This window comes from Protomyctophum parallelum (assembly GCF_964188405.1).
Source record: "Protomyctophum parallelum genome assembly, chromosome: 11".
NCBI lineage: Eukaryota > Metazoa > Chordata > Actinopteri > Myctophiformes > Myctophidae > Protomyctophum > Protomyctophum parallelum.
In genome coordinates this window covers 20,810,396-20,828,417 of record NC_139707.1, presented here as the reverse complement: position 1 = coordinate 20,828,417, position 18,022 = coordinate 20,810,396, and the positions used below count along the sequence as shown (strand labels likewise).

Sequence of the window (18,022 nt, the reverse complement as noted above, 5' to 3'; positions counted from 1 at the left end):
TATATTATTGGAAAATTCATTATCAAATTCAAATCATGTGGATCCCAAGATCCATGGAACGGCTCTATGTGGATCTCGGACATTATGTGGCCAGCCTGTGACATCAAATCAGTCATCTATGACGTAATACTTCCATCAATATTTCAGCATAAGAGCCCCTTTGATGTGAAATAAATGAGTGGAGGAACTTATGTGGCCTATTGACAGGGTGCACAAGACACACACACACACACACGACTGCATGTAGGGATCTGCATAAGGAAATCAACAAATCAGCTAATTCCATGACATTGGCCTTCTTCCATGGAGGCTCTCCTAATATTCACTGGCAGCTTAATGAACTTCCTGTAAGAAGCTCAGAGTTGTCTCTGTGCAAGATGCCCACTCTGACATATCTGTTTGCTTTCGTTCTGCTGTCAAACGACTGGTGTCCTACCAAGGGCTTCAGAGCCCACTTGTGACTTGTCGCACACAAGGACTATTCAAACACAGCATCTGTTGGCCCTCTCTCACCAGCTAACTCACTAACACATGCACACGCACACAAATGGAGACACTTAGCCGGAGAGGCATATTGGGGGGAAATTATGTATAACTGGCACTCTTCTCACACAGCGTCTACCATTCATCTCTCCTATGGTAATTAGCAGTAATCAGTGCTGAAACAGACTCAGCTTGGCAAGAGTTCCTCACACAGGGCTGCAATGGTTCGATATGCTACGCTTAGGTTTGTGCTGTGTGACGTGGGAGTCTGCAGGGTTCGTGTAGCGATCGATAGCCATTAGCGTGCGTGATTGTACCATAAAGTCGATGTTGTTGTCCTCATTCTTGAAAAACTCCATTAGCTTCTCAAACCGCTGCGTCTCCACACACACCTGCAAAGCAAAACATGCATCATTTACTTATCCACTGCTTCCATTGGTGTGAGAAGGAAGTCAAGAAACAAACTTTTATGCCATCAAATTGGTCAATATAATTATACAGCTAGCAACCCTGACCCCCAATCCTTCATTTTCCTTTTATATGAACGATGACGCAAGCTTCCTTAGCTAAAGCGATTCTAGATTTCCTCTTTCACTATTCCCTATACACAATGTCTCCAGACACCTCCCCCCTCTGGCACCACTGGCTTTAGAACTGGCATGGCCTATTTTCCCCTCCTGTCTGTGATTACTATACAGTTTCAGAGAGAGAGAGAGAGAGAGAAACAGACAGAGGAGAGAGATTGAGAATCATATCAAGCATAGAGACAGAGATGCTCTGCAGTTCAAACACTGCTCAGAGGCAATGCAGAAGAGACAGGAGGATGATTAAAGACTGAGGAGGAAGGAAGGGCTTCTATCCACAGACTTCTGTGTAGTGCTTTGTGCCATAACCTGCACCCTGTCTCTCAGAGAGAGAGAGAGAGAGAGAGCGAGAGAGAGAGAGAGAGAGCGAGAGAGAGCGAGAGAGAGAGAGAGAGAGAGAGAGAGAGAGATCTTCATTTTAATTAATATCAAGTGTTAATTAAAACATTAATTGTATTTAAACAGATTATATATTCACAGTGACAATATATGTCACAGTGATACTGTAGTGGTCCATTTCAGCCGTGTTGGAACCATGTTGGAACATTCCCTAAACCCTGTTCCACATGCCATATATATATGAATATTAAATATTTCATTCTGGGCTGTAAATATTGCATTAACTGCAGTCTGCCCACCGTTTCCGAATCCAGCCTACAAATTGGACTGACGTTAGCGCCTACCGTCAGAAACTACCACTTCCTTCTACGGTAGCCAGAAATATCTTACACAGACAGGCAAAGGTCAGACAAGGCTGTCTATTACCCTTCTCTCTCCCTGTGTTATACAGACTTTGATGTGGTTGCCAAATCCGCTCAACATAACCGCCCTTCCCCCCCTCGGTACCGGTGAGGTGGACCGGGTCTCCTGCGCTACACAGCCCAACCCGTGCCCCGTGAGGTACTGACAAAGCGCTGAATCGCATTCCTAGATGCTATCCACGCTTAGGAATGACGGATACGCCGGGTCTCGCGTCTGCCTGGGCTGCATTCCTCCTGCCTGAGTCACCGTTTGAAATTACACAGCTGAGATATAATAACACATATCCCCTCCGACTGCCTCGGACCCCACGTCCGTACCTCCTTAAAGTTGTCGAATGCAGAGAGAATAATTTCATGGCCGCCTCTCACGAGACAAACTGCCGCCAGCAACTCCAACACTAGAGCTTTGGTTCTGTGAAAATAAAACAGTGGGAATAAAAGCTTACGGTAGGAAATATGCCAATACTGCAACAATTTATGACATTTACAGTCCATACAACAATCTCTACATAGTCTATTTCTACTATGCACACCAATTATTGTGTTTAGAGCAGAGGTTTTCAACTGGTGGTCCGTGGACCACTGGTGGTCCGTGAAGGTATTGCATGTGGTCCCTGGCCATGCATTTAATAATTATGTTTTTTATCGACCACTAGTTGGAAAACGAACTAGTTCATTAAGTGACCTGGTGATGTATGATGACGTCAGTTACTGTGAAGTCGGATGTCAAGAACTTCCACAGAAAGGGAGTTTGAATTTCAAGGTAAAGTGAACCGGATTTGACTGGTTGAGTCCATTATTGTGCCCATATAATCATGCAGGTTAAGAGAACAGAGTAGGGCAACCAGGCAAAGGAATAGCTCCGGACGACTAGCATATATTAAATTACTGACTGTTAAGGGCTTGATTTAATTCACCTCAAATTAACAAATTTGATATTGATTTTAATATCCCCTCACTCAACTCAACAGTGGTCCCCAGGTTGATTCTTAGTCAGGGTGGTGGTCCCCACGTTGATTATTAGTCAGCGTGGTGGTCCCTGGTTCCCTGGTTTAGAGCAATTATGTCCTTTAAATTTATAACATTTGAAACATTGACCAATGGCAAGAGCTTTAAAAAAAAAATAATAAAGAAAGAAAACTTCTGGTGTTTTGATTGATGACAATGAACCTCGACAGAACTGTACTTACTTTCATAGCATTAAAGTTGTTTTATTACTTTTAGACTAACTGCGTATAAAAAAGTTTCATAATAGAACAGGCTGAGGAGGTTTCAAAACTCAATAGAGTTGTACCATAATCAAATCCAGTGTAACCAGGTATAAAGAATTAAACCCTTTCAGATGCGCGTACGTGCATGCGGCAACAGGGTGTGTCAGCGATGTGCATGTGTGTACACAGGACACCCTGTACCTTTAGCTGATTCATGCAGATTTCTCTGCCTGGATGAGATGTCATGTGACGTAACCATTTATGGAAAATACAGAAGCCTCAGGACCTCAATTACACATATTAACAAACAGTGTAAAATGGGTCCATCTGGTGCCTGTCACAGCAGTTATGTTGCTGTCAGGATAAATGGGCTCTGGGCAGCACTCGATGTCAGATAACTGCACCGGGGTGTTCAAAAGAGCAGGTGCTTTGGGGCTGGAAATCAATAAGTAGTAGAGCAGTCACCACAGCCACTCTAAACTCTAGGGTTAGGGATGTCTTCTGTCATCTAAAAATAACTTTCTGTATTCAGACAACTATTAAAAACCTACCTGGGGTTCTTGTTGTTGAGACTTAGTGCAATTTCATTCACAGCGTGTGGGTGCGACATGACCATGTTGAAACCATACTGCAGCAGGACAAATAAATTGAGGAGGAGAGAGAGAGGGAAGTAAGTGAATTAACAGAGAAAAGAAGCAACAGCTATTTAAAAAAAGTGGAAACCAGACAAACCAAGGAATTGCTTAGGTCTCAACAGAAACATGGCAGCCGAACAAATTGGATTTGGCGTGAGATAGATATACAGTATATACTTCAGCCCACTGACTGACTGACTGTCTCACACACTCACACTCACATCATCATCATTCCATCAGATCGTGGATTTCACAATAACACGCCAGACTTCCCGGCCCTTCATTGCCATCCCCAGTTCCTGCTTACTGATGTCCCTAGCGATGACATCAGGGAACGACAGTTTTCAACCTCTGGTCTGCTTTGAGGCAGGACTCCAGAGAAGAAGGGAAGATATAACCTCATTGTCAGCTCTGTAGCAGTGGCCGGCAAACTTATGGATCGGACTAGTGAAGAAACACGGGGAAGGTTGCCGTACATTAGATTAGTCGATGGGTGGCTCTTCCAAGACAGATTTTGCACTCTCATTAGAAGGCGGTGTAAGTGCCATCCAACCGTTTCTCTAGTTTCTTTGAAAGTATCCATGTCTCAGAGCCATAGAGTAGAATCGGCTCAACGGTCGTCCTAAATATTTGTACTTTTAACATCTTACTAAGCTGGGATGACCAGATCTTATGCATGTCATTGCAGGCTGACCAGGCCATACCCTTCCTAGATTGAAAGTCCTTTTGGGAAGAAGATATATATGAACCCAAATACTGTTTCAAGGGAGTGTTGTTAAGTGTTTTTATAATGTGGTTATTGTTGGATTTGCATATATTTATTGATTGATTTACTGAAGGAGAGCCTGAGCGTATTCCAATGATTGACTGATAAGCGCGATGTCATCAGCGAAGTCAGTGTCGGTTAGGTATTTAGTAGGATGACGAGAGCTTCTCCTAGGGTGTAGTTGGTAGCCCTTATCATTAATAGCATCAACTGACATACGAAGAACATAATAAACAACAATAATGAATAGAAACGAGGCAAGTGTGTCGCCTTGGAGAATGCCAGCAAGGATGGGGAATTATGGTGTTTCTCAGTCAGGGGTAAGGATGATCGCTGAGGTATTCGCTCACACTCACACTCACACTCTCTCTCTCTCTCCCCCTGGGGTTTGGGGAGGCCTACAGCATCTTCTCACCTGATAGTTCATGATGGCTCTGAGGCACATGATGCAGACATGGACGTCGTCCTTCTTACACACCAGCCTGGAGTTCTTCAGCGTTCTCCGGCTGGGCAACGTGTTGCAGCTGAAACACAAGAGCAGATAGGGTAAACACACAACTAAGTGGAGGGAGATAGAATTAACTGTTGTTCTCCAACTTGAGGGTATGCAGTGCAGTGTGACCAAAAATAAATGCTCTAAGACCCGAGTGTTTCTGAATACATAAACAAATAAACAAACACAGACTAACACATGGCTTGGGTAAACACCACAAAAGCAGATGCCATTTGTAAGCTGCAGTCCCACATACGCGGAACTCCAGCCCCTCGTCTCCCGTCCAAAAGGCCATTAAATCTCTGTGCCACTTTACATTAACAGACACAAAGGCTGTATAATCTACAGCAGCACCAGGGACCACATGCCTGCCCCCTTTCAATTGTTTTAATTTAACCATTCCACACAAAGATATCACTTACAGCTAGCATAATAGCAGCATGGCATTTGCATGCAGGACAGTGATCTCTCCAGCATTGAGTGGACAAAAACCGAGAGACTGGGCCTTTTTAACCCTCCCGGTGCAGCTCGCGCTAAAAGCGCCAGAGCGCCAGTGTAGCAGCGGTGATCATAATGATTAGAGCAGGCTGGCGCTGAACAGGGTTTATTTTGAGACCCCTTTATCACGAGACGCTTCAACCAGACATAGTTCTGGGAAATAAAACGCCTCTTTAGGCTACAGATAGACACACTGATTCATGTCAGTTCTCATGCCTTGGGGCGTGACTCTGACTTGAGTCACGCATGGGGAGGCGGGAGTGTGTGTGTGTGTGTGTGTGTGTGTGTGTGTGTGTGTGTGTGTGTGTGTGTGTGTGTAAAACTGTCTCCTGAATACAACGATAGCTCTTAAGAAAGAGGCAGACAAGGCTTAATATAAGAGGATGATTTAAGGTGAGTGAGTGAGTGAGTGAGTGAGTGAGTGAGTGAGTGAGTGAGTGAGTGAGTGAGTGAGTGAGTGAGTGAGTGAGTGAGTGTGTGTGTGTGTGTGTGTGTGTGTGTGTGTGTGTGTATCCGTGCATATCTGTCTGTAGAGTTGCCTGTGACCAGTCACCAGACAACTCTATTGACAGAATTGGAACGCTGCCAAGTGTGGTACGGCTAAAAAGAATACATCATCAAGGACCAGCTCTTGTTCTTCAGCATACAACTTAAGCTTTGGCACCAACTAAAAAGTAATCACTTGGAGGAAATTACTGTCTATGTTTCTAAATCGCTTGATTGGAATGATGCAACTGTGGGGAAATGAGAAAAGTTTGATCTCTAAAATACACAATACCCCCAATTCTTGTTCTTGACACTGCAAGACCATAATAACCATAGCATCTATTGAGTAATACTACAAAAAAAATCACATAACACATAATCACACAACAGAACTACAACTACAGGATAGACTAGAGAGGAGTAGTACTAGGTACCAGTGTTGGGGATAACTGCGACATTCTCTCATCTCGTCTCTGTCAAACTTGCACGTATGTTAGGGGAACATCGCTGACCGGGCGAGCAGTCTGTGGGGATTGCATAATACTTCTAGTCAATGGGTCACCACTTTTGGTGTGACATGCGGCTGACTGTATTACTGGTCTTGTTTATTAAAACCCCCTTATTGCCCTTGACGGTATTGACGTGGTGAATTAATGAATCCCCCACTACCGTTGATGGTATTGACGTAATCGTTTTATTCCTTATAATCGGGTGGTTTGCTTTAAATTATGTATTTGTGGCTAACGACCGATGTTCTCCACCTAAAACCGGACGAAATCCTCGTGTGCACACTCGCACACACGGTCTTTATGTGCATAGCTGCTCAAAATGCGATATCCGGGGCTTGATTAGAGCTTAATTTGACTTTGATATGAAAATAAACGACGATTGCATAGCATCGGGGTGCAGAAAGGATGTTGACATTCGTTGAGACGGTCAGATTTGGAATTCGGTCAAAATCGGCATAATGGTGAAGTTACCGCCACCATCAGGACTGGGTGTCTTTACTATATGCTTGGCCCATTAAAATGAGGTATATTGTGTATATCACGGCTTTTTCTATTGGCATTAAAAACATGAATTAAAAAGCAGGTAGAAGGCACAATACACTGTTAATTAGGGTGGCCATAAGGGGGTACATTTGTAGCATGTGTGCGACATGGCAAGAGATTGAAAGAAAAGTGAGAGGTTGCCTATATTAGTACGGTTGTGGAATATAGAGGGTATGCACGTGGGTATGATGCATCATCATCATACCCAGAAGTTACGCACAAACGCCTACTGAGTGGTAAAAACTTTCTGGCCTTGACAGCCCTTACATCCAAACAGAAAAAAAATTATTGCATTAAACGACGTTAAACTCACTTTGCCACTCACTTTATGCATGCGCACACCCTCTATTCACACAACTTTTGGATTTATTGGTGAAAGGAGGTGAATGTCAATGCAAATTAGCCATGGTGAAGCCCTGCATGGCTCTGCAACACTGGTTGTCACTCCGGTAGGCTGCAATCTTGATTTGATGTTTATACCAAGAGAAAACTTATCTAACGAATGTAACGGAATACTTTTGAATGGCGGTATAATCCTGTAACGTAACAAGTCACTTTTAAAAGTAACATGACCCAACACTGGCAGGAACTAAGAACACAAAGTACCCACTAAACTAGTTCACTTGAAGATAACACTACTAAACTTGAGGATGATAAGAGTTCACTTAGTGTTAACACTCGCTAACACCTAACAGCACTTGAGACATACCGTAGGATTTCAGAGCATCTTGGACAGGTCATTGTGCTTGGTGTCCTTTGAGGCAAGTTTATAGATAAATAAGGCAATTGAATTCTTAATTTAATATACATAAAATGGAGCAATGATTCTATATGTAGGACAATGAATCAGATTGTGTTATTAACACCATTGTTAACAAACTGAAAGAGCAAGCGGCAAAATAAATGTATTTTTTACGAGGCGCTGCCTTAGGCGGAAAACTAGGCTAAATTTCGCACACTGGTAGTGAGGGAGCCACACAAGCACCACACAGGCAGGGAGGCAAGAATCAAAAGCAGAAGAAAACTCAATTTGCTCTTAAGGGAGGATAATTCAGTTTCAAGCACAGGAGGAGACTACAAATAACTACAAATAACTCAAATCCCTGACACAAAGAGTAGCACAAATTAGTTTGGCAGTGCCTGGGGGGCTGTGTGAGTGTGTCGGTCTGTAAAAACATGCACATGTACATCAGTGTATAGTGTGATTAAGGTGCACGGTAGGTGTCGCAGAAAGAGAGCTAGGTGTGCTTGCGCCATAAAGCTAAGACCTGCCTGCAGCTGAAGACTGGAAGGCAGAACAGTGGAGGACTAAGGGAGAACACCAAAACAAAACACAGTCAGACTCACTATGCAGCCTCCATATATTGCAAATACATGTTAACAGTTTGACTGCGGAAAACGATTTACCAGACTTTTAATCAACCCCCTTTCACTGCCGAGATTGTTGTATTACCTTTAGAGCATACGCTGAATTATTTGGGCTTTTAATCCGCGACAATCGAGCGAAAAAAGCTTCCCCCGTTTGTTATGAACGGCCGGACCACCCGCCATCTTGGTACACCCGGAAGACGCAGCACAGGACCCTCCTCCATGAGGCGTTGAACCCCATTCGTTTGCATTGGCCTCAATTTCCCAGAAGCCCTAGCAGCCCACAGCATGTGACGATTTCCGTTTTCCTCATCGAAACAGATGCATCTACTCTCTTTCTCCGCGGCGAAGACGGATTTTATATTTATTTATTACATTGCGGCGGATTAAACACATAAAACAAAAGTCGCGTATGTCCGATATGGCAGCGACATTAACCTGGAGTAATCCATTCAAAGCACGGAAACTGTTAAGATGAGGCAAAGGGAAAATTAATGACTAAACCGTTTCTAATTAAGTATTGCCTTCTGTATTGATCAGTCAGTAACTAAAAACATGTCGAAGTTATGGAAAGCTTGCCGGAACAAAAAATAGCAAAAAACTCAACAAGTTTTTATATTAGTTAGTTATTAGTACCCCTGCTGTCTCTAAAAAGTAAATTTATTATTTTGAGAATATATACACTAAGGCTAAGCCCTAAAGATTTTTTTATCCTAATAAAGACTTGAATGTCCATTTATAAATTGTCTGAAAGCTTGAAAAATCCTGTTCAAATGATTCCCTTTACGATTACGTTCTAATTTACAATGACAGTGTATGTATGTAAAAATTGTCCCTGCATAGTTAAGAGTTAAAGGGACACTTCACCCTTTTTGCAAAAAGATATATGTTAATGACGTTTAGAAGCTTTAGATCACTTTCCTGGGGGTATTTATCTTCTAAACGTCATTAACATATTTTTTTTGCAAAAAGTGTGAAGTGTCCCTTTAACACTTAACAATACAGCAAATTAAATGAATATGGATTAATTCCCTCATGCAATGGGCAGTTTTAGGTAGACACATGCTGCAATGGTATTCTTTGTGAACCATTCCTTAGCGCCAACCCGTTTAGACGGAAGGATTATAGCTTACAGACGTCCATGGAGAACTGCACCAGGACATCAATGGAATGACAAGAGGGGATTTAGGTTGTAGTCACAAGTAATACATAATTGGATGAGATTTTGTTCGAGAGTGAATATTAACATGAATTAACTGCTTCGTAATCCCATTGCACAGACTTGGGTATTAAGATGGTCACTGGCGTTTAAAAAAGATTTTCTCCTCAGATCACGTGAACAGAAAACCAATCAGTCATTGGGAAATATATGTCAATGTGTCAGCGCGCGCACACATGCACGCACACATGCACGCGCGCACACACACACGCAGGCACTTTAGAGGTTGGACCCTATACTCTAGAATGCAGATCAGCTGTTTTTGAAAAACATCTGAGCTTGTAGATCGGCCATTTTCACTATTTTCTAAAATAGCTTAAGTGGTTGAAGATTTGTATGCCTTGTGACCACATAAAGAGCTTTTTCAGACATCACTTGAAACATGTGACCTCTCACAACAATCACCATTCAGTCACAAGGCCCAAAATATCTGAAACAATACCGGTACTTTAGTAGAAGGGTTCGAAAGCCAGTTACACTTTAATCCAGTTCCGAGAAGGCAAATTATTCAAAAATGATTAAGCTCAGAGTCAAACAAATATCTTATTGAATCATTTCACACCAACATCTGTTCCACATGATTTAATGTAGTTTTGATTAATTTCTGTTGTTCTAGAAGATAGGTTAGATGGTGTTGTTGTCATTACCCAACATATTCAATAAGGGATTTGATTTGATAAGCAGATTCACAATAAATAATTTATTCTCAATAAAGTCCTTTTTTACAACCCTGACTGGGTGTGTGTGTGTGTGTCAGTGTGTGTCAGTGTGTGTGTGTGTGTGTGTGTGTGTGTGTGTGTGTGTACCGTAACGTGGAGTGTCGCCCAGCGCGAGTGATGCCGTTCCCAGTGATGGGGGAGGGCAGGGTGCCGCTTCCTCCATGGAGGTCCTCTATAGAACGACTCCAGGACTTTTCCACCGAGTTCTCCGAGTTGTTTTCCAAGCAGTCACCATCAAACCTGTTGTACCGTGGAAATAAAACAATGAGACCCACAAGCCACTGACTGCACAACGGTTCAGCTGAAGATAAAGTAGATCAGACGCGTCCCAATGATTTAACAAAAGCAAAACCCTTGAGAGCATTGACAACTGTGCTAAATGCTTTTTTTTGTTGCTCCGGGGAAGCTTGAAATACATGGGAGAACAATTTCATGGTTACATGACTACTTGAGGGACAATGAATCAAGTCAACAAAGAATTAATATTCCTCAATCGTTGTCTGCTCCTCGTTGTTTCAATGTATTCATTATGATTTGATTGCTTTTTGGCAATTAAGAAATAGTGGACCATTGACCCGTCGACTATTTATTTGTCGTAAAAGTGTGCGCCTCCCCATAAAACATGTATAGTGCAGCTCTGCAGTGCTGATGACAAAAACTCAATACGCATCCAGGCATGATAAAAGCGTAGGAGGGGTAATATTACAAACAATGAAACTTGAGAAAACAGCTATCCGTTTATACATATTTCTACCTTTAGGCAACTTTTTCCAATGTATTTTTTAAATCATTGGAAAAAGTAGGATATAAAAACGTTTTTATATCCGTCATTTAAATGTAAATTCCTGCTTTGTTACACAACATCGTCATGTTCCAACAGAAACAACAGGGGGGAACCAAGGCAGAGCTGCAGCCGTGTCGAATGTACACGTTATTCTTTTATGGCTTAACCATTAGAAACATGGAGACAGACCATAACAGCATATAGTGAATATAAAAAGTTTAACTGAGTGGCTCTTTGGCCCTGAATAGTGACCTTGTGGGTAATAATCACAACATCAGTCTATGAATAGAAACCCAGGGTTGATGTACCACACGGAGCAAATGTCTCGGTAGTGGTGAAGAGTGACTCAGTGTTTCTGACAATCAGACGGCCTGGTGAGATGCATCAGCGATGGAGAATGGCAGCATTGTGTTCATTGTCTGCATGGCATATAGCCTGTACTGTATGTGTGTGGTATGTCGTGATGGGGCTGCAAGTGACTTACGTGACGGCATACTGCGCAAAAGACAGATACTCCACCAGCACGTCCAGGCCTTTGTTCTCTTCATTTAGGAATTCCCGCACCCACCTGAGGAGAGGAAAATATTGTTTAATCACGCTAAGCCCGGCATCCCTATTTTGGGCACATTTTATTTTAAAAGAAATACGAAATTACAGCTTGTACTGTCGATTGGCTGTGTTTTCACTGTCCGTCGTGTCATGAAATTTATAGGGCTTAGGATTCTGAAATACATTTATGGTCGGACAACATGCGCAACTTATATTTTATGATTACTGTCCCCGTTTCTGTGATTCTGCTCTTTCCTCCCAAGATGGAGCTGGTCTGCTTAAAAGAGACTTGGCAAACACAAACAAAAAGCTTATAAATGTGCAAACGTATTGCATGTAAAATCATTCACATATAGGATCTCATTAATAGTTTGAATCCCTCTCACATGCCCGCCAACAGAAACTCATATGCTCACGGTCTCTCTGCCGCGCGCACACGCACGCACACACACAGCCACACACGCACACACACTCTCTCTCTCCTGGTAGGGACAACTGCCAGAGTGATCAAAAGCTCATTCTCACCTTCCTCACCAGTGCTAAAGTGGGCCAACCATTCAGCACTTTCATTTTTATACTGCACAGAGAAATCCTGCCAGTAATACAGCTTGACATGCAAATATAATCTCTCCATATTGGAGCGAGCGGGGGCTAAGTGCTGCCTCTACAGCAGCAACGAGTCAATTTACAGGGGCCATGATTGCTTCATCAAGCTACGATTACGCCATCATTAGAGAAACATTTGCAGAGCATACACATATAACGACACACACAGGCGGGCCTCAAGGCAGGCTGTGGTAATGGCTATGGAGAAGGTAGGCTGAAACTCCCCCTAAAAGTCTGCTGGGCTGCTCCATTATTAGATCCCCTGTGGTGTAACTATATTGAGGCATGCAAGACAAACTAGCACGTTCAGCAGTGGTGGGAAGTAACCAAGGGGAATACCACTAATTTCACTCATGTCATTAATTATTTCTTTCCCATTGACCGCTAGGGGACGTGATTTGCTAGGTCTGTATATATACGGACCCCAACGTATACTCCGTGTATAGAATGGTGGAGCCCCACGGCAGATTTTAACATCGGTCCGGTTGCTATGCAACGCTTCCGTCACCACCAGCTATGGGACGTTAAAACTTTTCTCCGTTTACCTCCATTCAAAGCAGGATTTTCAAACCTCCATAAGTCGGAAATCTTGGAGAGCTGTCCTTGGTGGATCTTCTGCGATCCAAAGTTCGGATGTCATTTGTGACTTTGTACCGCATCACTCCCAACATTTCTGACAGGTAAACAGTGTGTGCTTGCGTTAACGATAGCAAAGTGTGTGTTGAGTGTGTGTGTGGGGTGGGGGGGGGGGGGGGGGGGGCAGGCAAACTCCTTCTCTTAAAGTGAACTCTGATGGTGGCACTGGGAACTGTTATTTATGCAGCTAGCCGCAATAAAAAACATACCGCAGAGTTGTGTGGAAATAATATTTTTTTAGGCCTTCCGTGTAGCCTCGAACTGGAGGTCTAGAACTTGGGGATCTACAAGCTCACAATGTGTCGCATGTGAGCTTGTAGATTTTTATTTTTATTTTTTCAAAATATTTTTTATACAGGGGGTTCCCGTCCAGAAGAGTACTTTTTCCACCACTGTGCAAGACCAAAGTTAGCGCGTTCAGTCAAGAGGTGCCTGGTGGGGCTGTTGTGTGTTACAGGGTCCGGAGGTGTGACCTTGAAGGGCCACATGGTAATCATTACCACAGGACACTAACCAACAATCCTCCCATTCACCGCCACATGTTGCTGCTGACCACTCGACACGAGAAATGACCGGCCTGGTCTGGAATCAGCAGTACGAGCAAACACAATCTAGTCTATTATGAGGCCTGAATGACACATTTCTTCTCAAAACGATTATTCACCGTCTGTGTAGCCCTGCCTGTTCCCCATTCTCTCATTCCCCCCCCCCCCCCCCCAAATAGACTAAAATATAATGACTCATTATTTAATCTAGATAAATTAAATTATGAACAACTACACAGCTTTGCCTGAACAAACGTTCTCTGCCCCTGTTGTGGTTTGATGAAGTCAAGAATTAGAGCAAGGGCTCATAGATTTGTAGGGGCATGACAGACTGCATTGTCACGCCTGTGTGTGTGTGTGTGTGTGTGTGTGTGTGTGTGTGTGTGTGTGTGTGTGTGTGTGTGTGTGTGTGCACGTGCGTGCGTGCGTGCATGTGTGTGTGTGTGTGTGTGTGTGTGTGTGTGTGTGTGAGCGAGAGAAATAGCACAACAGACATTTTGGTGCATGCATGAGTCCAATGTGCGTGTGTGGACAGGTAAACATGTATGGCATGCAGAAACATATTGGGACATCCTGCGACTCTCGTTTAACATTCTTCAGAATCTCTGCTGCATCTTGTTGTGATAACATAACAGCAGTCCATCCAGAGGATCACCAGGCCTTCCGTCTCCACTGACCTCAAATCCCTCCCCTGTAATCTGGCACCAGCAGCCTGCCTACAAACCAAGCCTACATTTCCCACAACACGTCAGGCCACAGTCGCATTACCGATGCTGAGCAATCTACTACAGCCAATCAGGATCCTTAATCACTTAAACAGGGACCACTAGACCAAGACAAAAGGGGCGAGGCTCATTGGAGATATGGATCTTTACTTGGGGTGTGTCGGTACGCCAGGGAATCCGTATCAGCTGAAGCATGTCACAGCTGAATTCCCCCGAAAGCGATGATACCTCTAATGTGCCATTATCTGATGTGAAATCATTTTCATGCCATTCTCTAACTTGTATCACTCCAAGCCAGATGAACAACTACTGGAAATTCTCCTTTTTCCCCCCTCAGACACAGATATGAATTTGCCCGCTGATCCCAATTTGAAAGGATTTTGTTGCTGGCGGGGACCCCCCCATAAGAGAACATTTGTTGATATTTGATACACACAAAAAACGTTCAGCTATCAGCTCCCCCGGACCCCACTTTGTGAACTGGTGAAAAAAAATGTCTTTCTGTGTTATATTAAGCCAGAGGACCGAGGTGAATGGGGGGATGGATGATGGTAGTTTAGTGTAAACGTCTGCGTCTCCGGGTGTCTGGAATGCCAGACTTTCCCCCACAATCCAATACTGCAGGGTCTGGGAAAATCTCTCACAGCAGCCAATGGAACTCTACACAGTGACTCACCCTATATGATTGGTCCGTAATGAAATTTCCAGTTCTCTCAGGACTTGGGTCGACTCCTGTACTCTCCGCCTGAATTTCTGGGGGTGGGGTGGGGAGAAGGAAAAGACAGTGGAGTTAATATTTCATCGGGCTCGTGCTAAGGTCTTAAATCGGTAGCTTGGTGGTATTATGGCTGGCCCCAGTGAGAGAATAAACTGATGTCAACGCTGAGGGCAGACAAACACACCATTTCAACTGTGATGACAGTGAGCAGGGCAACATTATAGAAGCCAAGATAAATGTGGTACACAAAACTAAAAAGAAAAGCACTGGCGTTTGGTACCGTTATTCACTCAATAGCCAATAATCATCTTTCCATCTTGTTTGTTCTCGTCGTGTTTGTTCTTTATATAGCTGCGACTCATCCTGCTACTACTAGCCTGATAAAAGTCAAGACGTCTAATCCGTTCCAGCTCTGGGTCTGAGCAGAGCATAGATATACATTGCATTACATAAAGATATAAAACAAAACACACACACACACACACACACACACACACACACATTTTGGGTCTTGTTACTGTGGCTACGGGTGCGTGTGTGGGCCACAGCGCACATATGAACGCTGGTTAATGCGATAGAAAAAAAGAGGGGGGAGTGTGTGTGAGTGGAGACCTCTGTGCTTTCATCCCCTCTGATAGGAGGGGGTCTGCAGTGACACCAAAACAAAGCGTCCTGCTGGCTGTTATGCAACCTGTAGAGCAAAACAAGTTGAAGTGAATGACGGAGCCTGTGAGCATCAACAACCTAGCCCTGGCCAACACTGATGATCACACAACCTCACTATGAGGAGGATCCTCCCTGATGAGGGAGAGTGAAATCATTGCATCATTCCAGACAGAGGAGAGAGTGCGATGAGAGGAGAGGGGGGGGTCCATCTATTCAGAGTTGAGAGACGGAGCGACTTTCCATGATAGCTTTGTATCGGGGAGGGGAATTTGAGCATGTTAGCCACATGCTAACCCGTTATTAACGTCCACATTAACGACCAGACCAGCTCCTGGTTCCCCGTCTCTCCATATGTCTCTCTGGGTTGCAGGGCGGTGCGTGTTTGGCACACGACGAGATGAGAAACAGAATGTCTTTATTAGGGAGGAGCCCTTTGTGTGTTTGTGTGGAAAGCTGAGCGTGTATATTTCGGGGGGTACTGCGCAGGCAGGACACCCCTCCCTCCCTCCCTCCCTCCCACACACACACACACACACACACACACACACACACACACACACAACTCACTAAGTACTACCAGCTGCAGCAGAGAGCTGGGGGCTGAGCAGGAAGAGAGAGAGAGGACAGGACAAGACAGAAAAATAATACAGGGGAAAGCAGAGGAGAACAAATACACGTGCACTCACAGTTGGACACACACACAGAGAAGAGAGAGGGAAGAGGAGAATGAAAATAATGAAGAGAAAGGTTTTGGGGTGAGCGCTCTTCTCAGGAGGGGTCACGGTGAAAACAAATCAATGGCTGATACATTCTTGGGGACTTGTTGGAATGGAGATCTTCCTCCTTGGCTGCCGATTGGCTGGGAGCTGCCCAGAGGAATGCACCGGCGCCTGCCTATGGAAAGCAGAGGCAATGACCTCCAGCTCTCTCACAGCGGCACAAAGTGGCAATTGTTTGAGTCTAAGAAAAGAGGGGAGGGGGGGTTGATCGGCGCAGGAATGTAAAAAAAAAAAAAAAACATAACTCTTTCTTTTTCTCCCTCCTTTTTGTCTTCTCCGTCCAGCTCCTTCCACATATCCTATCTATAACTTCTCTCTCTTCCAAAATGCTTAAGCTCTCTACCCCCCTTCCCATTCTTCCTTCCATCCTCTTTACCCATCTCATTTCTCTCTCTCGTTCCTTCTCTCTCTCGCTCTCTCGTTCCTTCTTACTTTCTCTCTCTCTCTCGGTCCTTCTCACTCATTCCTGCTCCGTCCTTCCCTCCCTCTTTAGTTCCTTCTCTCTCTTTGACGTTGAATGCTGCAGGCGTTCTGATCAAGGCTTGCTGCTGCTCCATGGCAGCGAGGAGGCTTGCTGCCCCTCCATGGCAGCGAGGAGGCTTGCTGCTGCTCCATGGCAGCGAGGAGGCTTGCTGCTGCTCCATGGCAGCGAGGAGGCTTGCTGCTGCTCCATGGCAGCGAGGAGGCTTGCTGCCCCTCCATGGCAGCGAGGAGGCTCCAAGAGGGGAGATCGCTCAGGTTTCCAGAATGCCATATGTGTTGGCCAGTGGGCCAGAACATGAAAATAAACACACATGGACCAGGCCAGCCTTTCACAAGCCCCCTCATCTAGAATGCTTTCATCACAACACCCTGTCAACCTATGACCAGATAGCCATGCATGACTGACGGGTTCAATAAAAAAAAGGGGAGGGGGGGGGGGGGGGGTTCGGACTTGGGCTGACTCTGTTAGACAAACAAAGACAAGAGCTGGCTGAATGCCGGACCCTTCAACAGCGTCTGGTCTGGTCTGTCCTGAACCCATCAGCTGTGACCATGTCTAGTGTTTACAGCTAGGGAGTTAAAAACCTTGTCACTTCTGGGTCCAAACCCAAACTATAACCGCCCCTCAGTATCAACATAGCAAGTAGCAACCACACTTTACAACTACAAGAACATCCATTTCCATTTCCACTTCTTGACATTTACATTTTAAAATGTTTAGTTATTTACAGCAGCAACCTTGTGGAATGACAATAGATGCAATGCGTGGCGGGGGGTGTTGGCGATAGTGACCCCTTTGGCACTGGACTGGAGCAGTTGATGGGGGGCTCTGCTCTGATGGGGGGCTCTGCTCTGATGGGGGGCTCTGCTCTGCTGTCCACAACTGTTCATTGCATTGATCTTCCAATAGAACTTCCAGGCAGCTCCTGGAGATTTGAGGCGGTCCACTTTCTGGTCACAGGCCTGTTTCTCTAGCCGTCAGCCTACGGACACTCAGAGGACAGACCATCTTTACTCTGCCCTTCACAGAGAAATAGCCCTATTCTGGCATGTGTTTAGTTTAGTTCATTTGAACATACATTTTTAAAACATGATGATAGAAAGAAGGGAATGATACAATTATAAGGCAAGGAAAAATAAAAGAGCTTGTCGAGTGGCCTTCCTAAAAGCCATCATTAATTAAGCTTAAACTGAGTACAAAATGAGTACTAGCAATAACAATAATAAGAGTAACAGTAATATTAATATGAATAATT

At 44.3% G+C, this 18,022-nt stretch overlaps 1 protein-coding gene across 5 annotated transcripts in view; it reads right to left on the bottom strand.

Moving 5' to 3' along the window:
• The window catches only part of fmnl2a (formin-like 2a), a 74,627-nt gene that overhangs the window by 23,104 nt on the left and 33,501 nt on the right, over positions 1-18,022 (bottom strand). For all 5 annotated transcript variants that reach the window (XM_083776983.1, XM_083776982.1, XM_083776981.1 and 2 more), the window contains exons 4-10: positions 14,797-14,873; positions 11,544-11,627; positions 10,363-10,515; positions 4,856-4,964; positions 3,591-3,667; positions 2,147-2,240; positions 801-875 (exon numbers count right to left, since the gene is read on the bottom strand). In XM_083776983.1, the coding sequence (XP_083633109.1) occupies positions 801-875; positions 2,147-2,240; positions 3,591-3,667; positions 4,856-4,964; positions 10,363-10,515; positions 11,544-11,627; positions 14,797-14,873 (669 nt within the window). The remainder of the gene's footprint in view (positions 1-800; positions 876-2,146; positions 2,241-3,590; positions 3,668-4,855; positions 4,965-10,362; positions 10,516-11,543; positions 11,628-14,796; positions 14,874-18,022) is intronic.